Source organism: Chelonoidis abingdonii, chromosome 4, assembly GCF_003597395.2.
Source record: "Chelonoidis abingdonii isolate Lonesome George chromosome 4, CheloAbing_2.0, whole genome shotgun sequence".
NCBI classification, from domain to species: Eukaryota; Metazoa; Chordata; order Testudines; family Testudinidae; genus Chelonoidis; species Chelonoidis abingdonii.
The window spans coordinates 25,265,046-25,281,992 of NC_133772.1; the positions used below are offsets into that span (position 1 = coordinate 25,265,046).

A 16,947-nucleotide genomic window follows, 5' to 3' on the forward strand; every position below is an offset into this window, starting at 1 on the left:
GGAGTCTCTGTCTGTGCTAGGGAATACGTGGATCCTCTACAGGGGGCAGTAACCTGCCTATAGGTCCCCCAAACCTCCTTTCCTTGCTCAAAGTGGCCCTCGGCTGGGCCCCGAAATGAAAGGAATTGGTTTATAGGCCAAGAAACCTCCAAATGTCAGTGTAATGTGCTCACAAGGGAGTCAGTCCTGGAGCTTCTTCCTCCCTCTGCTGGTGCTTCCTCGTAGAACAGTTAGTGCATTTGTGCGGTGACCTTTAACCATTGGCTGCTGCAGAGAGTAGATCCCTTGGTGCTGGGACTGGGGAGATGTTGCCCTTCCAGCTGTTCTGGGGGAGACAAACCACTCCATGCGTCAGAGCTGAATGGCTTTGAGATCCCAAAGGGAGTAATGGTGCTGGCCCTGCAGAGGTCAGTGCATGCCAGAGAATGGGCTGCTGGGGAGAAGGAGCACTAGGCAAGCTTGTGCTAAACAGCTTGTTAGAGCAGAACTGGTGTTGAATTGTGAGCACTCGGGCAGGGGCTGTCCTCTGAGTGCATACAGTGCCTAGCACATCAGGGCACTCCTGGTAAACAAAGTGTTATACCACTAACCCCCTTCTCCATTTCCCTGTCCCCTGCTGCCTGCCTGAAAATCTCTGTGATGTTGGGAGGAAGAGAACCTGAAGATGTTCCTAGGAGTTGCGCCCCTTCAGCAAGGGGGATAGATCAGTAAGAATCCCAGGCCTGCAGCACTTTCGGGTATGAGCTGGGGTGTCCATCTCTCCCCAGGCCCACGACGCCCCTTCCCAACTTTGCTGCTGTTAATATGACTGCAGGAGCCGGAGTTAATATTACAATAGCAGCATTCTGATGGCATGGTACGAACACGGGAAAAGAGGTGATTTCTGCCGCAGGAGCACATGCAGACAATGGGTAGGTTGAGGAAGGAAGCATCACTGATCTTGTTTTAGGGATGGAGAAACAAAGGGCCAGCTGTTCAGAGGCATTGAGGTGACAGGGGTTTTTCGCAATCAGCCAAGCAGGTTAGGTGCCTAAATCCCTTCTGCACTCAATAGGAGTTAGGCACCTGACCTGCAGAGGCAGTTTTGAAAATCCCACTAGGTGCCTAAATGCCTTTGGCCAAGATGAGAAGGGCCAGGTCTCCCACCCTAGTTCTCAAGCACAAGGCTGTACTGCCTGCTTGGAGAGCCAGTCCTGCATTCCCAGAATACCGGCCACCCCTGCCAGCATGACCCTGCCCCTCCCGGCAAGTGGTCTTGCAGCATCAGGACACCATTTTGAAATGCACCCTGCTCCGTCCCTGCCAGCATGCCCTCATGCACCGTGTATGCTAGGTCCCGCCGGCAGGAGTGGAGTCGACGCACTCTTCAGATCGGCTTCCCCTGGCTTGTACTGGCCAAGACCACATCCAGTTTTGTCTCAGTACCGGCCAGGGCACAAAGCATCTAAAAACAGATTGTTTGCCTTAAAACCGTCTAAATGGCTGACCTACTTCCTGCTCTGCTGCTGTTTGAGGGAGAAGCTTCTGTATGGCTTTGGACCCCAACTGTTACGTATTCCTGGCCATGAGTGGCTGGTGATGCTTCCCCTGGGGGAGGCCAGCTCCCTGTCCCTCCTGCCCGCAGCCATGCCCACACTTGGCCCCAGACCCTGCCACCACTCATGCCCCCCACCCACTGCTCGCTGCATTCCTCCTCCTCTTCCCCCTTCCACCCCTGTGAGGCCCCCACCACTCACTGTCCCTCCCCCTTCCCTTGCAAGAACCTCACTGCTCCCTGTGTCTCTTCTCCACACACCCCTTCCCCCAAAGCCCCTGCTGCTTGTGCTCTTCATGTCCCTTCTCTCCACCCCCTCCCCTGCAAGAACCCCACTGCCCACAGGGACACAGTGAGCAGTGAGTGGCAGGTGGGGAGGGGGGCTTGCAGAGGAAAGGGGGTGAAGGAAAGGTGGGATGTGGGGAACGGAGGGGACCTCTAGAGACAGGGGGTGGAGTGGAGGAGAAGAGAGACTTAGTCAGGCAGCAGTGGCCGATGGGGGCCTCAGAGAAGGGGCAGAGCAGGGAAGGAAAGAGGCGACGTGCGGAGGGGGCACCATGGCCCAGGCGTCCAGTGGCAGGTCGGGGGCGGCTGCGCCCGCTGCCCATGTGCCTGGCTCTATAATAGGTCCTGTTTAATTTGTACTGATCTAACAATTCCATCTGCCTCATGTTCCCCTTTCTTTCTCCAGCCAGGTAATCATTAACGTGGGGCTTCTAGCGCAGCAGTAAATTAAAAGACAGTAATTTTGTTTAAAGAGGGCTGCTTAGAAAGATAAGCTGAGAACAAAATTGTTCCTTGTCCTGGGGCTGGTGAACTGGTTAGCAGTTGTTTGAGACCTTGGGAAAGCAGAGCTGTCCTCTAAAATGACTCAGGATCATTGGATGATAACGCTACAGAAAGTGTTTTACCCGCTTCTGGCCATAATCGGGATCCCATGTGAGTATGTGAGGCAGGAGGGGTGTGGCTGGATAGTCATCTTCAGACATTTTTAAGGCTCAAAGGAAGAATTGTGATCCTGTGTCCATCTCATAGCTTCTGGTTGCCCTGGAGCAGGGCTTTAGGGAGATGCACCCAGTCTTGACTTAAAGACTTCTAGGGATGGAGAATCCACCAAGTCCCTAGGTGGGTTACCCTCGCTTTCAAAAGGGTGTGCCTTGTATTCAGAGCCTGTTTGTTAGCTTCAACTTCCAGCTGCTGGATTTTTGTCATGCCTTTGTCTGGTAGGTTAAAGGCTCTCGGCTATCAGAAATCATTTCCATGTACAGGTGCTTGTAGACCCTGATCAAGTGGTTTCTTAATCTTCTCTCTGCTCCCCTAAATAGGCTGTGCTTCTGAAATCTCTAACTGTAAGGCAAGTTTTCCCAGACCTAAGTTATATATGGAGATATGCCTACCTCACAGAGCTGGAAGGTCATTGAGTCCAGCCCCCTGTCTTCACTAGCAGGACCAAGTACTGATTTTGCCCCAGATCCCTAAATGGCCCCCTCAGGGACTGAACTCACAACTCTAGGTTTAGCCAGCCAACGCTCAAACCACTGAGCTATCCCTCCCCCTGAAATATATGGAGATCTACCTATCTCATAGAACTGGAAGGAACCCTGAAAGATCACCTGAAAGTTAACTCCAGTTGCTCTTTTCTAAGCCCTTTCCAGTGTTTCAACTTCCTTTTTGAAATGTGGACACCTGGAGACGCTATTTCAAACCTGGGGAAACAACTATGAATTTAGGGGATGGGGGGTGTTTTTCGGACTAGCTCAAGCTATAAAACAGAAGATCACTTCTAAGCATGTTCCACACTGAACCCTGAGTTTCTAAGTGCCACAGGAGATAAAGGTGCTCAGGGAACAGGAGAACACATGGGGCACAAATGAAACCTTAACCTCTTGATTTCTTTTGCTGCAAACGTTTTCTGCACCATCCTCAATTTTTAATAACTTAAAATGTCTGGAGTGAAATCTTGGCTCTGTTGAAGTCAATAGCAAAATTCCCATTGAAATCCTAGCTTCATTGGAGTCATCCTCTGTCTCTTTTGAATTATGTGATTTAGAGAGAGAGGCGGCTGCCCTGCTGAATGTGACCTGAAAAGGATTTTTAATCTGGGTTTGCCTCTTTTTGCTTCTTTATTACAGATAAACTTTTAAATCTTTATAAGGAAAAGGGATTTTTTAAAAGCATTAGATCTTGTCTATCTGGGTGAGAACTTGACCAGCATAGTCATTCCACAGTAACTAACAGCTAACTCAGAATAGTTATGCTGCTCAATTTCCCCTGTGTAGACAAGCCCTTTAAAATACCAAGACTGTTACTTCCTTGGTTTTGCTAGAGGACTTCTTTGTGGGATCTTAACTGTATATTGGGTGCTTTCTTACAATTTAAGTGCAGGTGGTGTTGAATCTTTAACACATACTGACTTTTCCTACATGTTTGTTAGGCATTGGAGTTGAATAAGTGTTAACCATAACAACACCCTGTCTGGCTAAAAATCTCTTCTCCTCTATTACTCAGCTTGCTTTCTTCTGTCTCTTGTGATGTCATCAGTTTTCCATTTGCCTAAGGAGTTCCAGAGTGGACAAAAACCTGAATTTCTAATACACCAACAAGCACCCTCTCTCCTTCCCTCTTTTGCTTCTTTATGGATGAAGCTAAGACATTGATTTTCCATTTGGAGGTCACCTGTAATACCGTGAAGATACCTCTATCCAGTCAAACAGCAGCACCCTCCCTTGGGCCTGTTTGCCTCAGGGCATGCCCACATGTGCAAACTGACCAGAATCATGGTGTTCTGCAATAGCTAGCTGGGAATGAGTGCCCATGTGGGCACCTATTCCAGAAGAGGGGTGAAGAAGAGCTTACTCTGCTCTGGCTATGCCAGTCAATTTCCCTGTGTAAATGAGGCATGAAGGGTTTTGGATCTCCGCCTGGCTGGTAGTATTGCAGAGTAAAAGCTGTCAGGTTGATTCAGCACATATGTGATGGTTCTCTGGGTACTAGGACTTCAGTCATGTTGGTATCCTCAGCCTGTAGCTTGAGGGACTCTTGTGCATAGCTGGGTGACAGCTCCCTGACACCACCAGCCTGTCAGACACTCCAGCGCTCTTCACTGGGCTGTACCAGCCCTGGCTTTGCCTTGCAAGTTAACAATAGATGCAGCCCAGTCCCCAAGCCCCTTTGAAACATTCCCTTGCGATGTCCAGCCCCTGCCACTGTCTACTCAGAGAAATAACCGGCCTGCTGCCCCACCATGTCTTGCAGGGTCTGTGGCTCCAGGGCTTCCAGATTCCCGGGCCAGCTCAGAAGCTGGGGTTTGCAGAGCTTCCAGGTTCCTTGCTGATTAGATTCAGCTCTGGTCCAGCACTTTGCACAGCGTTTAGATCTATTTCTAGTGAGAACAAGACTAAATTTCTGATCAAAGATTCAACATTCAAGTGACAGTGAGTGAGGATCTTGGAAACAAATGATTACATATCAAACAAAATTATAACATGCTTTCTAGAGACTAAACTTAACTAACAGAAATTTCTCATCCAACATCTTCTGCAGCTTTTCAGCCAAGCTTGGTTGAGATCCCATTTTCATGCTGTCGTTTACTTCCTAGGTGCAGGGTCATGGGGTGTCTTCTGTGCCTTCTGCTTACACCCCCTTTTTGATTGCCTGTGCTCTGAGACAGGCTAACCACCTGTGGCTTGTTTTCCCTGTTTGCTGTATCTCTGGTGATGTCACATCTCTTTAACTTCCTGAGTATCCATTGTGTTAGCTTACAGTGTTTAATGTACATCCCAACAGAGAGACTGGTGAATAAACATCTCTTGTCTGACCGAAAATCTGATTCTTCACCTCTCTTAGTGACTTGTGCCTTAATAAAGACTCTATGAAAATATTTGCAGCCAATGTACATAATCCCTTATGTAGCATCTATACACACATTTCACAGCGATATTAATGACTGGGGCAACACTGGCTTTCATTTAAGCCCTCCCATGACACTGTGGTGAACCAGGATGTATGCACTGGAATCAGGACATTCCTGTAACCCCCTTGCCAATTGGCATTGAGGGGGTCTTGGGTCACAGCAGAGGTCTGTGCTGTGCTGTTCTCCTGTTGGCCCTACGGCTCAGCCATAGCAGTGTGTGTGTAGGGGGGGGAGATGGGTTTGCTTCCAACTCAAACAGCTGCGGGAATGTCTCTTTCAGCAAACATCATGACTTTTGTGATCTTCTGGCGAAGGGACTGCTTGATCTCTGCCTCCAGTCGCTACCACCTGATGGCGATGTCCCTGGCCGACACTGTGGTTCTCATTCTTATTGTTCTCATTGAGATGATCCTGAAATGCTACAGCACAGAGCTGTTCTGGTATCGGGACCCCTGGTGCACCCTCCGGGATGTCTTCAATTACGGTGCAGTCAATGCCTCCGTCTGGTTGGTGGTCTCCTTCACCGTCGAGCGCTTCGTGACTATCAACACCTTCAAGCTGAAGGCAAAGCTTTGCTCCCCGAGACGCACGCTCTACACGATCGCCTTGGTTAACATCTGCAGCTACTTAGTGGCTATCCCGTACTATTGGTCCAACAGATCAGAAAGGGTGAATGGGACGGGGCAGGTGGTCTGCAAGTATAATCCTGACCTTCCCAACTCTTACGTCGAAGGACTGGTATGGTTTCAGGCCTCACTGGTCAACATTGTCCCTTATATCATCATCTTCACCTTGAACAGCCTGACCCTCAGGCAGATCATCCTCAGCAACAAAGTGCACTGTGTGATGGCCGGAGGGCTCCACCGAGTGAACTCTGGGGCCCAATTCAGGTACCAGAAGAAGAAATCCATCTGCCTCCTTGTGACTGTCTCGATGATGTTCGCTTATCTTGGCGCCACCAGGTTCGTCACTCAGATTATTCTCCGGACCTGCCATTACGACATAGAAAGACAAGATTACTCCAAGGCCATTAACATTGCGGTGGACCTTGGCACTATGCTGGAACTGATCAACTCAGCTGTGAACATGTATCTCTATGCCTGCACCCAGACTGCCTTCCGCAGGGAGCTAGTCCATTGCCTCAAGGCTCTCCTCTTTCCCTACAAAGCACAGAGAATGCACCCATCAGCCATCTTCCAGGTTTAATGCACATTCCGGCTTTGTCATCGATTGGCAAGGAGTGTTGGTAGTTTGGATGTGAAATAGCACATGGGTATCCCAGCCCCTCCGAGTGACTATTTCAGCGCTCAGAGGAAAACTGGCTATGATGGGTCAATGTTATAGGGCCTTAGAATTAGAGCTAGCCAAAATTCAGGATTGTGGGAAATTTCTGTATTTTAGAACATGTTTCTTTCTGAATGGGAACAAAACCAAATTTTTTGAAATTTCCCACAACTCAAGAAATTCTGAAAGAAACAGGAACACACAATCTTCTTCCTGGGACCCCAGCAGTGGCTGAGTGAAACTGACTTGATTCTTGTCAGTTTCAGGCAGCAGCCACCAGGGCTTGCAGGGTTTGTGGCTCCAGGGCAGCCCCACTATGTGGGACCCCAGGGCTTCCAGACTCCTCGGTCAGCTAGCTCCCAGGGCTGCCGGCTCAGAAGCTGGGGTTTGCAGAGCTTCCAGGCTCCTTTCTGATTAGAGATGGAGATAGAGCTCCCTGAGCTTTCAGGCACCTGGGCCTCAGCAGGGATCCTGGAAGCCCTGGTAGTGCTGCCCTGAAGTCATGGACCTGGGAAACTCATGATCTCCAGCAGCCTGCCAGGAAAGTTCATCAAACCCAAGATGTTTCTGAAAAACATTTTGGGTTCAATGCGTTGGTGTGTTCCAGCAAAACTTCGTTGGAAAATTTCTATCCGGCTCTACTTAGACTGTGTTTTCATGTTTGCGCACTGGATTTTTCAATGCAAGCCACTGACAGCCTGCTAACAGTCTCGCAGTTCTGGGCATGCTCAGGTAGCTTAGGAAAAGTCGGAAGCAGGGGAAGGAGAATATGCTACATTGATACATCAGCTGCATCCCAATATAACTAGGATTTGTATCAATGTAACTATATATTTTTAAATCACATCCCTAATTGACATAGTTGTATCAATTCAAAATCTGTCTGTGGATCAGGCCTAAGTGAAGTAAAAAATACAGGCTTCATGTTGTGCCGAGGGTTCTCGTACTCCATCTTAACGGAGAGCTTGTCATCTGATCTAACAGGGACCAGGGCCGGATCCAATAATCAAAAATTTGGATAATCCAGAGAATTGGAAAGTGTGAGACCGCAGCGCCATCTAGTGGCCAAAGGGGAGCGCACCCACTTCTGGAGCTGTGTGTTCCGGTTGCTCGCTTGAGAGTGGCTGGCGTGTCAGATAAACGGGGTTCTACTGTATTCCCTTCGCAGCCAGCTGAGCATTTCTTCTGTATCTCTGATTTTTAAGAGCAGGTTGGACAAACATCTGTCAGGGATGGTCTAGATGATATTTAGTCCTGCCACGAGTGCAGGCGACCGGACTAGAGGACATCTTGACGTCCCGCAATTCTATGAGAGTTACCATATTGCTATGGGTATTGCCTCTCGTGGGCATATTCCCAGCGTGTAGTGGGTGCCTACCTGCTCTGCTGCCGTCAGCTGTAGTTACTACTGTGCCAAGTCTGAAGCAGAGCTGTTTCACATCTGCGTCTAGCAGCAGTTGCCGAGCTGTGTTCTGGGGCGTTAAGCACTGTACCGGAGGGTGATTTTTTTGGTAGCATGTAGATAAATACTGAATTAGGTGCTGATACTGCAGATTTTCCCACAGAGGCAACAATTCTCACATCTTTGTTTGGAGTCATCTGTAGAGCCCCCTTCCTCAATGTTTGCTGCCTTACTCCAAAAAGTGATCAGTAGGCTCCTTTGGCGGCAGCAGCCTGGCCACCCTGCAAGGTCTGGTTTGCTCAAGAGACAGTTGCTTCTTTCCGAGTCTGCCTGGGCCACAATGACTGAGGGGCGGCAGCAGCAGGCGCACAGTGTTTTGGCTCCTTGGTCTGGCTGAGTCCAGGGCCGGCTCCAGGCCACAACGCACCAAGGGCGTGCTTGGGGTGGCACGCTGCGGGGGGGGGGCGCTCTGCCGGTCGCGGGAAGGCGGCAGGTGCTCCAGTTGGACCTCCGCAGGCGTGCCTGCGGAGGCCGCAGGCACGCCTGCGGGAGATCCACCAGAGCCACGGGACCAGCGGACCCTCCACAGCCACATCTGCAGGATATCCACCGGAGCTGCGGGACCGGCGAGCGGCAGAGTGCCCCCTGCGGCGTGCCGCCATGCTTGGGACGGCAAAATGGCTAGAGCCGGCCCTGGCTGAGTCCCAGAAGGGCGTGAGGTGAAGCAGCAAAGAGACTCAGCCGCTGCTTTGAGTAAAAGATCTGATCTAGTTTCATTCAGAACCTGTTTCCATGTCTGTTTCTACTGAAGCAGCCCCCTGCCCTGCAAACGGTCACCTGTTCTGGCTCCAGCGTGTGGAGACGATGGTGCTCGGATAATGAGCTCAACTTTAGGTTCAGAGTCAAGGCTAAGTTCTCCAGCCAGGGCTAGCTGCTGCATCCCTTGTCCTCCGCTCCCTGGCTTTTCTCACTTGTTTCTCTGTCCAGCCGCGCATCAGATTTCATGTAACATTTATATAAAGGAATGTTCCTTGCGGGGCCACCAAGCTCTAGTGAGCTGGAGTTGACGTAGGTTCAGTGACTGGTGAATCGGGCTCATGTTTATTTACGTAACTGTAGGAAAAAGCTGGTGTTTGCCCAGCAGCTTTGAACAAGGGCAGAGCAGCTGGGCAGCACCATGAACAGGACATGCAACTTTATCTGGTGCCAAGGCCCAGGCCAGCACTGGCCACCTGTGTGATTCAGCTCTCTGCCTAGTCCAAGGCTCCAGCCCTTCCCTATGATGCTGAGCTGGGGCAGTAGGCAGGAGGGCCGAGTGCTGTGGACAAAGGGCTGCAGAGCTGGGCCCCATCCCTCAGCAGGCTGGGATAGGGCAGACCCTGCCCATGCCCTACTGTCCAGCCTCATTCCCAGCCCATCGCAGTGGGGCCTGTGGGCTGGCCCCAGCCTCCATGAAGCTATGTGCCAGCCGCTGGGGCTCCCCCACATTCCAGATTCAGCAATTGCCCTGGAATTCAGCAGCTGCTCGCCTCTCCTGTGCTCCACCCCAGGCCTCCTGGCTCTGCCTCTTGGGCTGCCCTCCATCCGCCTTCTGCTCCGGGCCAGCCACCCGCTTGTCGCCATCCACCCTTTGGCTGGGGCCTGAAGAGCCAAGTTCTCCCCAGCAGTGCGGCAGGGTGCCTGGCTCCCCTGCGGCACAGCTCCCGTTAAGGCTAACCCTGCAGGGATATGTTGGCAGCCGGGAGACAGAAAGACTGTTTGCGTTGCTGCTCTGCCAGCAGCTCAATTTCCTGGGAGGGTGAAAGCTGTCAGCCAGCTCCCACGCCCAGCCATGCCTGTGAGCACACATAGTGCAGGCTGGTGAGCCCCATGCAGTGCTAGTGGCTGGAGGGGAGGGGAGCGGGGGCAAGGAAGTGGGGAGAAAGGGAGTGAATGAAGGAAGGGGTGGAAGGGCAGAGCGGGGAGGTGAGGCAAGCAAAGTGCTGTGGCGGGGGACCGAGAAGGGGGAAAGGGGGGTTCGGGGTTCCGGGGAATGATGTGCAAACAAAGCATCTGCTGCTGCTGCCTAGCCAATAACTGGGAGATCCGCTGTGCAGGGCTGGGGTGTGAAGTGGAAAGGGGCAATTCAGCGGGATGGGGTGTGCAGTGGGCAGAGAGGGGGCTGTGCAGTGAGATGGGGTGTAGCAGGTGGGGGGGCTGTGCTTTGAGGGGCTGTAGCAGGCCCCTCAAAGGCCGGGGAAGAATGCCAAGCCCGTACTCCTGGTAACAGGCCCAGCCCACACACTGTGATTAACCCCTTCCTGTGGTGACTGTGGCCGAGGCTGCGTGTCCTGTGCTCTGTGTTGCATACTTGGGACATGGGGCAGGGACTGGGGCTGCTGACTGATCCCTGGCTTCTCTGGTTCCCTTTCTCAGGAGGGTCTCCAAGGTTCCCCTGGGATCTATCCCTGGTGCAGGAACAGGGAGGCGCTCCTGGGGTGAGAGCTTTGCCTGGGGAGCGCACTGTGCCTGCCTCTGTTGGCCTCTTGTGAGATTCCAGGCTCCGATCCTGGGCTGGTGCAAGAAGCGATCGGGTTTTATTTGCTCTGGTTGGAACAAAGTCACCTGGGCTGCAGTGGCCTTGGCTGGCTCGCTGCTCCTGTTCGCCACCAAAGCACCCTGGCAGGCACAGCCTGGCACTTGTTCCCAAGCCCCTCCAGGCCCATCTCCCCAACCCTGTGGCTCCTGGCTGCAGGGAGGGCTTGGCTCTGGGATGTGCCCCTTCCCTCTCAGCTTTTCTCCCCTGCCCGGGGAGCTGGGGGTATGGCAGGGTGAGGAGGAACTACACTGTGGCACCTTCTGCCGGGATCCCAGGGTATGCTCTGATTGCCACTGACCTGATCACAGCGGAGTGGCCTTTGTCTGGCAGACGGAGCCCAGCTCCCGGGTCTGTGGGGCCATGCTGGGCTGTACCCATGGGTGCCCCAGGGCTCACCTCCTTGTCCTTGGCCTTAACCAGGTGTGACAAAATACAGTGGCTGTGTTCACTTTGCACTAATGTCCGTGCAAGGGACGCCTTGTGGTGAGTCAGTTCAAAACTCGTAATTTGCTGATCAATAATCCGATGGCAATGTGCATAGAGCGGTGTGACCTGTGACCTGCAAAACACAAGCTGAGCTCCCAGCTAGAAGCATGTTGTCCAGAGAACTCTGGAGAGTGGGTGAACCAGTTCCTCAGAGACAAAGAGCGAGCTGACGCTTCAGCCAGGTGTAAACAAGACCGATGAATCTCTACCTGCTAAGTGGCCATTTTTTGGCAGGAGCAAAAAGTTGACATCTTAGCAAACAACCAGCATGAAGTTCCCGCCCACACAGCCTTCCTGGCGCCTTGCTCCCAGCGGGAAATGCTTCTCAAAGGAGGACAGCACTATAAAAGGAAGGGGCAGATCCCCCACCCCGGCACCCCTCTCTCTTTCCCTGCCCATTGCATTCACTGTACCTGAAGTGAGGAAGGCAGCGTTTGTTGGATCTGGAGGAGGGGTCCCGCCCTGAAGAGGTTGGTCAGTCAGACTGTGGAAAGCACATGGTGGGAAAACTTGGTTTTGAATCTAATAGACTGCTAAGCTGGGCACCAGTAGCATTTTATCTTTGTTTTTCTTGTAACCGTGTCTGACTTTTCTGCCTCATTGCTTGTACTCACTTGGAATCTCTCTTCGTACATAATACACGTGTTTGATCTAATCCTGCTTGTTCCAGTCGTGTCTGGGTAACTCCATTTGGAGTAACAACTTGGGTGCATATCATTCCCTTAGAGGAATAACGGACTTAGTACATTAGTACTGCCCAGCCAGGAGGGGGCTGGGCACTACAAGACATGCATTTATGGGGGGAACTGTGGGACGGGGGGGGTGTTGGGGTAACTTTGTGAGAGCCCAGGTGTGGTTGGCTGCCTGCAGCACATGCAGACATGGCTGGGAGTGACTTCCATGCTGGAGGTTCCCTGTTGGAGGTGACAGGAGCAATGCCGTGCTAAGGGCACCCCAAGGTGCAGGGCAGGGGTGACACATCGGTCTGGTTGGGACCCTGGCATGTCACACTCCAAGGGCTGGTTTTTGCAGGGGTTGGGGAATGTGACTGAGCCTGATGCCCTATTGCTTGGGGAGTGGAGAGACTGCAGGGCTTGGGTTCTGTGCCCACGTCAGCTGGACCCTCTGGGAGGAGCAGGGACCTTGTGGGATGTAGAGTTTGGCTGCGGTGGGCTGGGGTTGGGAGCTGGCCGCAGCCGGGCTGGGTTGGGAGCTGGCTGGAGCTGGTTGGAGTTGGCAGCTGGCTGGGGTTGGGAGCTGGCTGCAGCCGGGCTGGGTTGGGAACTGGCTGGAGTTGGGAGCTGGCTGCGGTGGGCTGGGGTTGGGAGCTGGCCACAGGCGGGCTCGGTTGGGAGCTGGCTGGAGTTGGCAGCTGGCTGGGGTTGGGAGCTGGCTGCAGCTGGGCTGGGTTGGGAACTGGCTGGAGTTGGGAGCTGGCTGCGGCTGGCTGGGGTTGGGAGCTGTCTGGAGTTGGGAGCTGGCTGCAGCCGGGCTGGAGTTGGGTGCTGGCTGCAGCTGGGCTGGGTTGGGAGCTGGCTGGAGTTGGGAGCTGGCTGTGGCTGGCTGGGGTTGGGAGCTGGCTGGGGTTGGAAGCTGGCTGCAGCTGGGCTGGGTTAGGAGCTGGCTGGGGCTGGCTGGGGTTGGGAGCTGGCTGCAGCCGGGCTGGGTTGGGAACTGGCTGGAGTTGGGAGCTGGCTGCGGCTGGCTGGAGGTGGGAGTTGGCTGCAGCCGGGCTGGGGTTGGGAGCTGGGTGCAGCCGGGCTGGGTTGGGAGCTGGCTGGGGTTGGGAGCTGGCTGCGGCGGGCTGGGGTTGGGAGCTGGCTGGGGTTGGGAGCTGGCTGCAGCCGGGCTGGGGTTGGGAGCTGGCTGGAGTTGGGAGCTGGCTGCAGCTGGCTGCGGTTTTCAACTTCTTGTACCTCCCTGGTGACCTGACCGGAATCAGAGCAGAGACCCGGAGCTGAGAGGCCTGCACTCCCAACCCCAGCCCCTGGGCCTTGCTGACCCCCCCAGATAGTGCAGGGAACTGTCCCCAAGGGCAGGAAGAGCCCTGGGCGCTTTAACAGAGGCTTAAAAATAGAACAAGCTCTGGTGCTGTAAGAGCGAGAGGCCAAAGGGGGCCAGGCTCAGCCTGCAGGGCAGGGCTCCCTGACACCACAGCACAGAATGACAGGCTCTGGCACCCGCTTGGGCTTCCATGAACATGGGGAGAGAGGAGAGCTCTATGCGGGGCGCACAGGCAGCTGTGTGCGAGACCTCTGGGAGTTCAGGCAAGCTGGAGAAAAGCATTCAGCCCCAGGATGGCTCCACAGAGGCTGCTGGGGTCCCGGGAAAGAGGAATTAAAAAAGAGATGAGGTCTCCATTCATGGGCATTACAGAGCAGCCCCATTGCTTGCAATCCAGGAGCTCCTCCCTGGTAGGCGAGACAGCCCAGGGGAAGGCGACAGACAGCAGGGGCTGCTCAGAACAAAGTCTGCTAGAGCCGAGAGCGCTTCCTGTTTGGCTTTGAAGAGCGAATGAGTCAGCAGGCAAAGGAAAAGCAAATCCCCTCCTGGCGGGGAGGGTTCGCTGGTGTTCGGACAATGCTTTAAGCATGAGAGGTTCCAGCTAGATGCCAGGTTGTGGTGAGACTTACAGCATAGTCCATGTTCTAAGGGCTTTGCTAGAGAGTCCTGCTCTCAGTTCGTTCCCAGTGCACCTGTCGCCTTGCTGGTTAGCTGTGCCTGCATTTCCCTGCACCCAGCCGCGAGGGACTGCCCGCAGGATCGTGGCTCTACATTGGCTCGGCCATCATTGCAAGTGAAAATGTAGTCCCCGCTAGCCACTCTTGCCACCCCACTGTCCTTGTTTTCAGATGGGGAAACTGAGGCATAGACAGGTGAAGGGACTTGTTTTCAAACCGCCTCACCGTTATGTGGGCAAATAGACGCGCACCATTGTGAATCTAATTTGCACCTGCCGGGGAATGTCCCTAGGGACTTGGGCAGGAGCGTAGGCAGGGCGACTAAACCCGTCTGCCCCCCTTACACTGCCCTGGCTCCAATGCTAGTTCAGCACACTAACGCACTCAGAGCTAGTGCAGGCATGTCTGCCTGAGCTGGGAACGCCACCTCCAGTGCCAGCGGAGACACCAGTACTGCCACACTGCCTAAAAACCACAGGCACTAACACTGGGTGGCCCAGTTGGGGTGGAATCAAGAAGGTTCCCCCAGGGGTCTGTTCTGGGCCCAGCTGGCAGGATTGAGAGGCCGGAGTGGAGAATGTTGCCTTCTGCCCTGAAAGCTGGTTCTTGGCTGAGGTCCCCAAGCATGGCCATGCGTCTGTCTGCCTGTCGCCCTGCCAATGGCTCAGCCTACCGGGGGGCGGGGGAGTCCCTGGAATGGGCCTTTTCTCACTGTGATTCTTGAGCTACGCAGGCTGCGGCTGCTCCTTCGAAGAGGCTGCAGGTTGATTCATGTCCCTGGGCAGGTCTATGTGAAATCCCACCCAGCGAATGGGTGCAGCAGTATGCTAGGCTACACGTGTTCCACCTGCCTGCATGTCCTTAGTACCTGAGCACCTTGCTGTTGGGTATTAAGCAACAGCATTAAGATGTTTGACTAGAAGGAGACTGTCACAGTAGGCAATAAGAAAGACTTGCGTAACAGCTGTCCTGCCCCGCTGTAAACACCAAGCTAGCTAAGCTCCATTTGTGGCTTTAGCAGAACATCATCTTACACTTCTCTGGCACGTCTCTTATCTCTGATCAGACCGCATTGGCAGGCAGCTTCAAGCGGCGCATCTCATCTCCCCTTTCCTGCGTCATCCTGTGCCTGGGCTGTGCAAGGTTCAGCCACCCAGCAAGCACAGGCCTGCTTCAGCAAGGCTCAGAGCTGGGATGGAACGGCAGTGTAGACTGCTGGGCCTGGCCTGGACCCCGGGCCCTGAGACCCTTCCCACTCAGCAGGTGTCAGCGTCTAGCCGGCTACACTGCTATTTTTAACCCCACCAGTGTGAATCAGGTGAGCCAGGCTTGGAGACTCGCTTCTGTGGGGCTTTTTTGCTGTGTAGACATAAACTCAGTTAAAAGAGCTGCTCCCTTTGTTTTCACCCACCTGTTCCCTGGGCACTTTCACAGCTTCTCTCTAATGGCTCTTTGGGTCAGAGCCTCCAAAGGTATTTGTGCTCCTAATGGCCATGAAACCAATGGGAGTTAGGCACCTAAATACCATGGAGGAGCTGGGCTTTTGTTCTAGTTGTCACAAGTTAATTTGAATTTGGCCATCTGTCTGCCTTCCTTTGGTGTTTAAAGGGACAGGACGCCTTCTCATGGTGGGCATTTATCTGAGCACTGATGAGTTACTGATGGATTAGCACAGGGTATGGGGAGGACTCCCAGTGCCTTTAGAGGACGGGATGAGACATCTGTCTCACCAGGAGAACGTGAGAGAGAAACTATCAGGAAGATTCAGTGCAGAGAAATAGGAAGTAGAGCCTGTAAGAAAGGATAAAATGAAACATCCAATTAGCGGGGGAAGGGGAGGATCAGATTTGCCCCCCTGCAGTGTGACTCTCCCCCTCGAGCCAAATGCTGGATTAGGGTAGTGATGCCTGCCCAGTGCTGCCTGCATAGGGATCCATCTCTGCCTGGGGTCCTTGCTCTCCACACTGTTGCTAACGATGGAGCAATTCCAGCTCCATCAAGCCAGGGGACTATTTACCTGCCCTTTTATGACAGGCCTTAATGCGGGTCACCCAGAGGTAGGGGAGCTGTGTAGCTGTTCAGTGACTTGAATGGAACTGGCAGGTCAGAAGGGTGAGAGCAGCAGGACTCTTGCTCAGGTTAGAGCCTGTCCAAGAGCATGTCCATACAGCGCTGCGGACCGGATTCGGCTCTATCCCAGCAGCGTGAAGCCCTAGTTCACTGAAATGATTCTGCATTTACACGGCCACAACAGAGCAGGAGCAGGCCCCAAAGCTCTTCTCAAGGAAGCCTGTTGTCCCTTTAATATTGAAATCCACACCAGTTAACATCACTCTCCACCTGTCCTTGGGTAACTGGAGATGGCTCCATTGTAAAATAATGCCAAATAAGTTTGCTCCACTGCCTTGCCCTAGCAACACACATCAGGTGTCCATCATGGTGCTGGCTCCTGGCTGCTCACGGGGGCCCTGTTAGGGCTGGAGGTTTTATGGCATCAGTGGAGTCTCCCTAATTAGAGCTTCGCTCTCCAGCCTTCCAGGTCTGGGGCATTTCTTGACTTTAAAACGCCAAGAGAAATGCAAAGCATCTATTTCCGTAGCATCAGGCAGCGTTCAGCAGGGGCTCTCTCACACACGTGCTTCTATACCATGCCCATTCCTGGTGGTTTTTCCCCCAAGTCCAACAAAAGGAAAGGCAGCACTGGGGAGCTGGAAGGGGTTTTTGGGAACTACCTGTTTGCTGGACATGTCAGTTCTGTTAAATTCAGGTGACACACATTACACACTGGGCTCAGGCCTCGCCCACACTGGGGATCTGCCTCCATTTCAGCCACTGGGATAGCTGCGCCAGTGCAGAGCCCACAGTGTGGACAGGGTAAACCCCTGCCAGCGGCAGTTTGCACCTGTGTAGCCAGTTGCCCTACCTGCACCAGTGGGCCTGCTTTTTGCTCAGCCCCTACTGACAGATTATAACCTGAGCTCTGGGTCTTCTGCAGTCCAGCGCGCCATTCACCCTCTGCTGAACTGCGCCCCAGGTTTTTGCTGTTCATTGAACACTGTTGCTAGCCCT

General features: G+C 53.5%; 1 protein-coding gene across 1 annotated transcript; it reads left to right on the forward strand.

Annotated features, from left to right (window-relative positions):
• Nucleotides 1–5,714: 5,714 nt before the first annotated feature.
• Nucleotides 5,715–6,653, forward strand: LOC142046705 (putative G-protein coupled receptor 139). The gene has a single exon (XM_075064715.1). The coding sequence runs from the start codon at nt 5,715–5,717 to the stop codon at nt 6,651–6,653; it is 939 nt and encodes a 312-aa protein (XP_074920816.1).
• The last annotated feature ends 10,294 nt before the right edge of the window (nt 6,654–16,947 follow it).

Excerpts from the sequence above, each read along its gene's own strand:
- LOC142046705 (XM_075064715.1), top strand. The coding sequence starts at position 5,715 with ATGTCTCTTTCAGCAAACATCATGACTTTTGTGATCTTCTGGCGAAGG.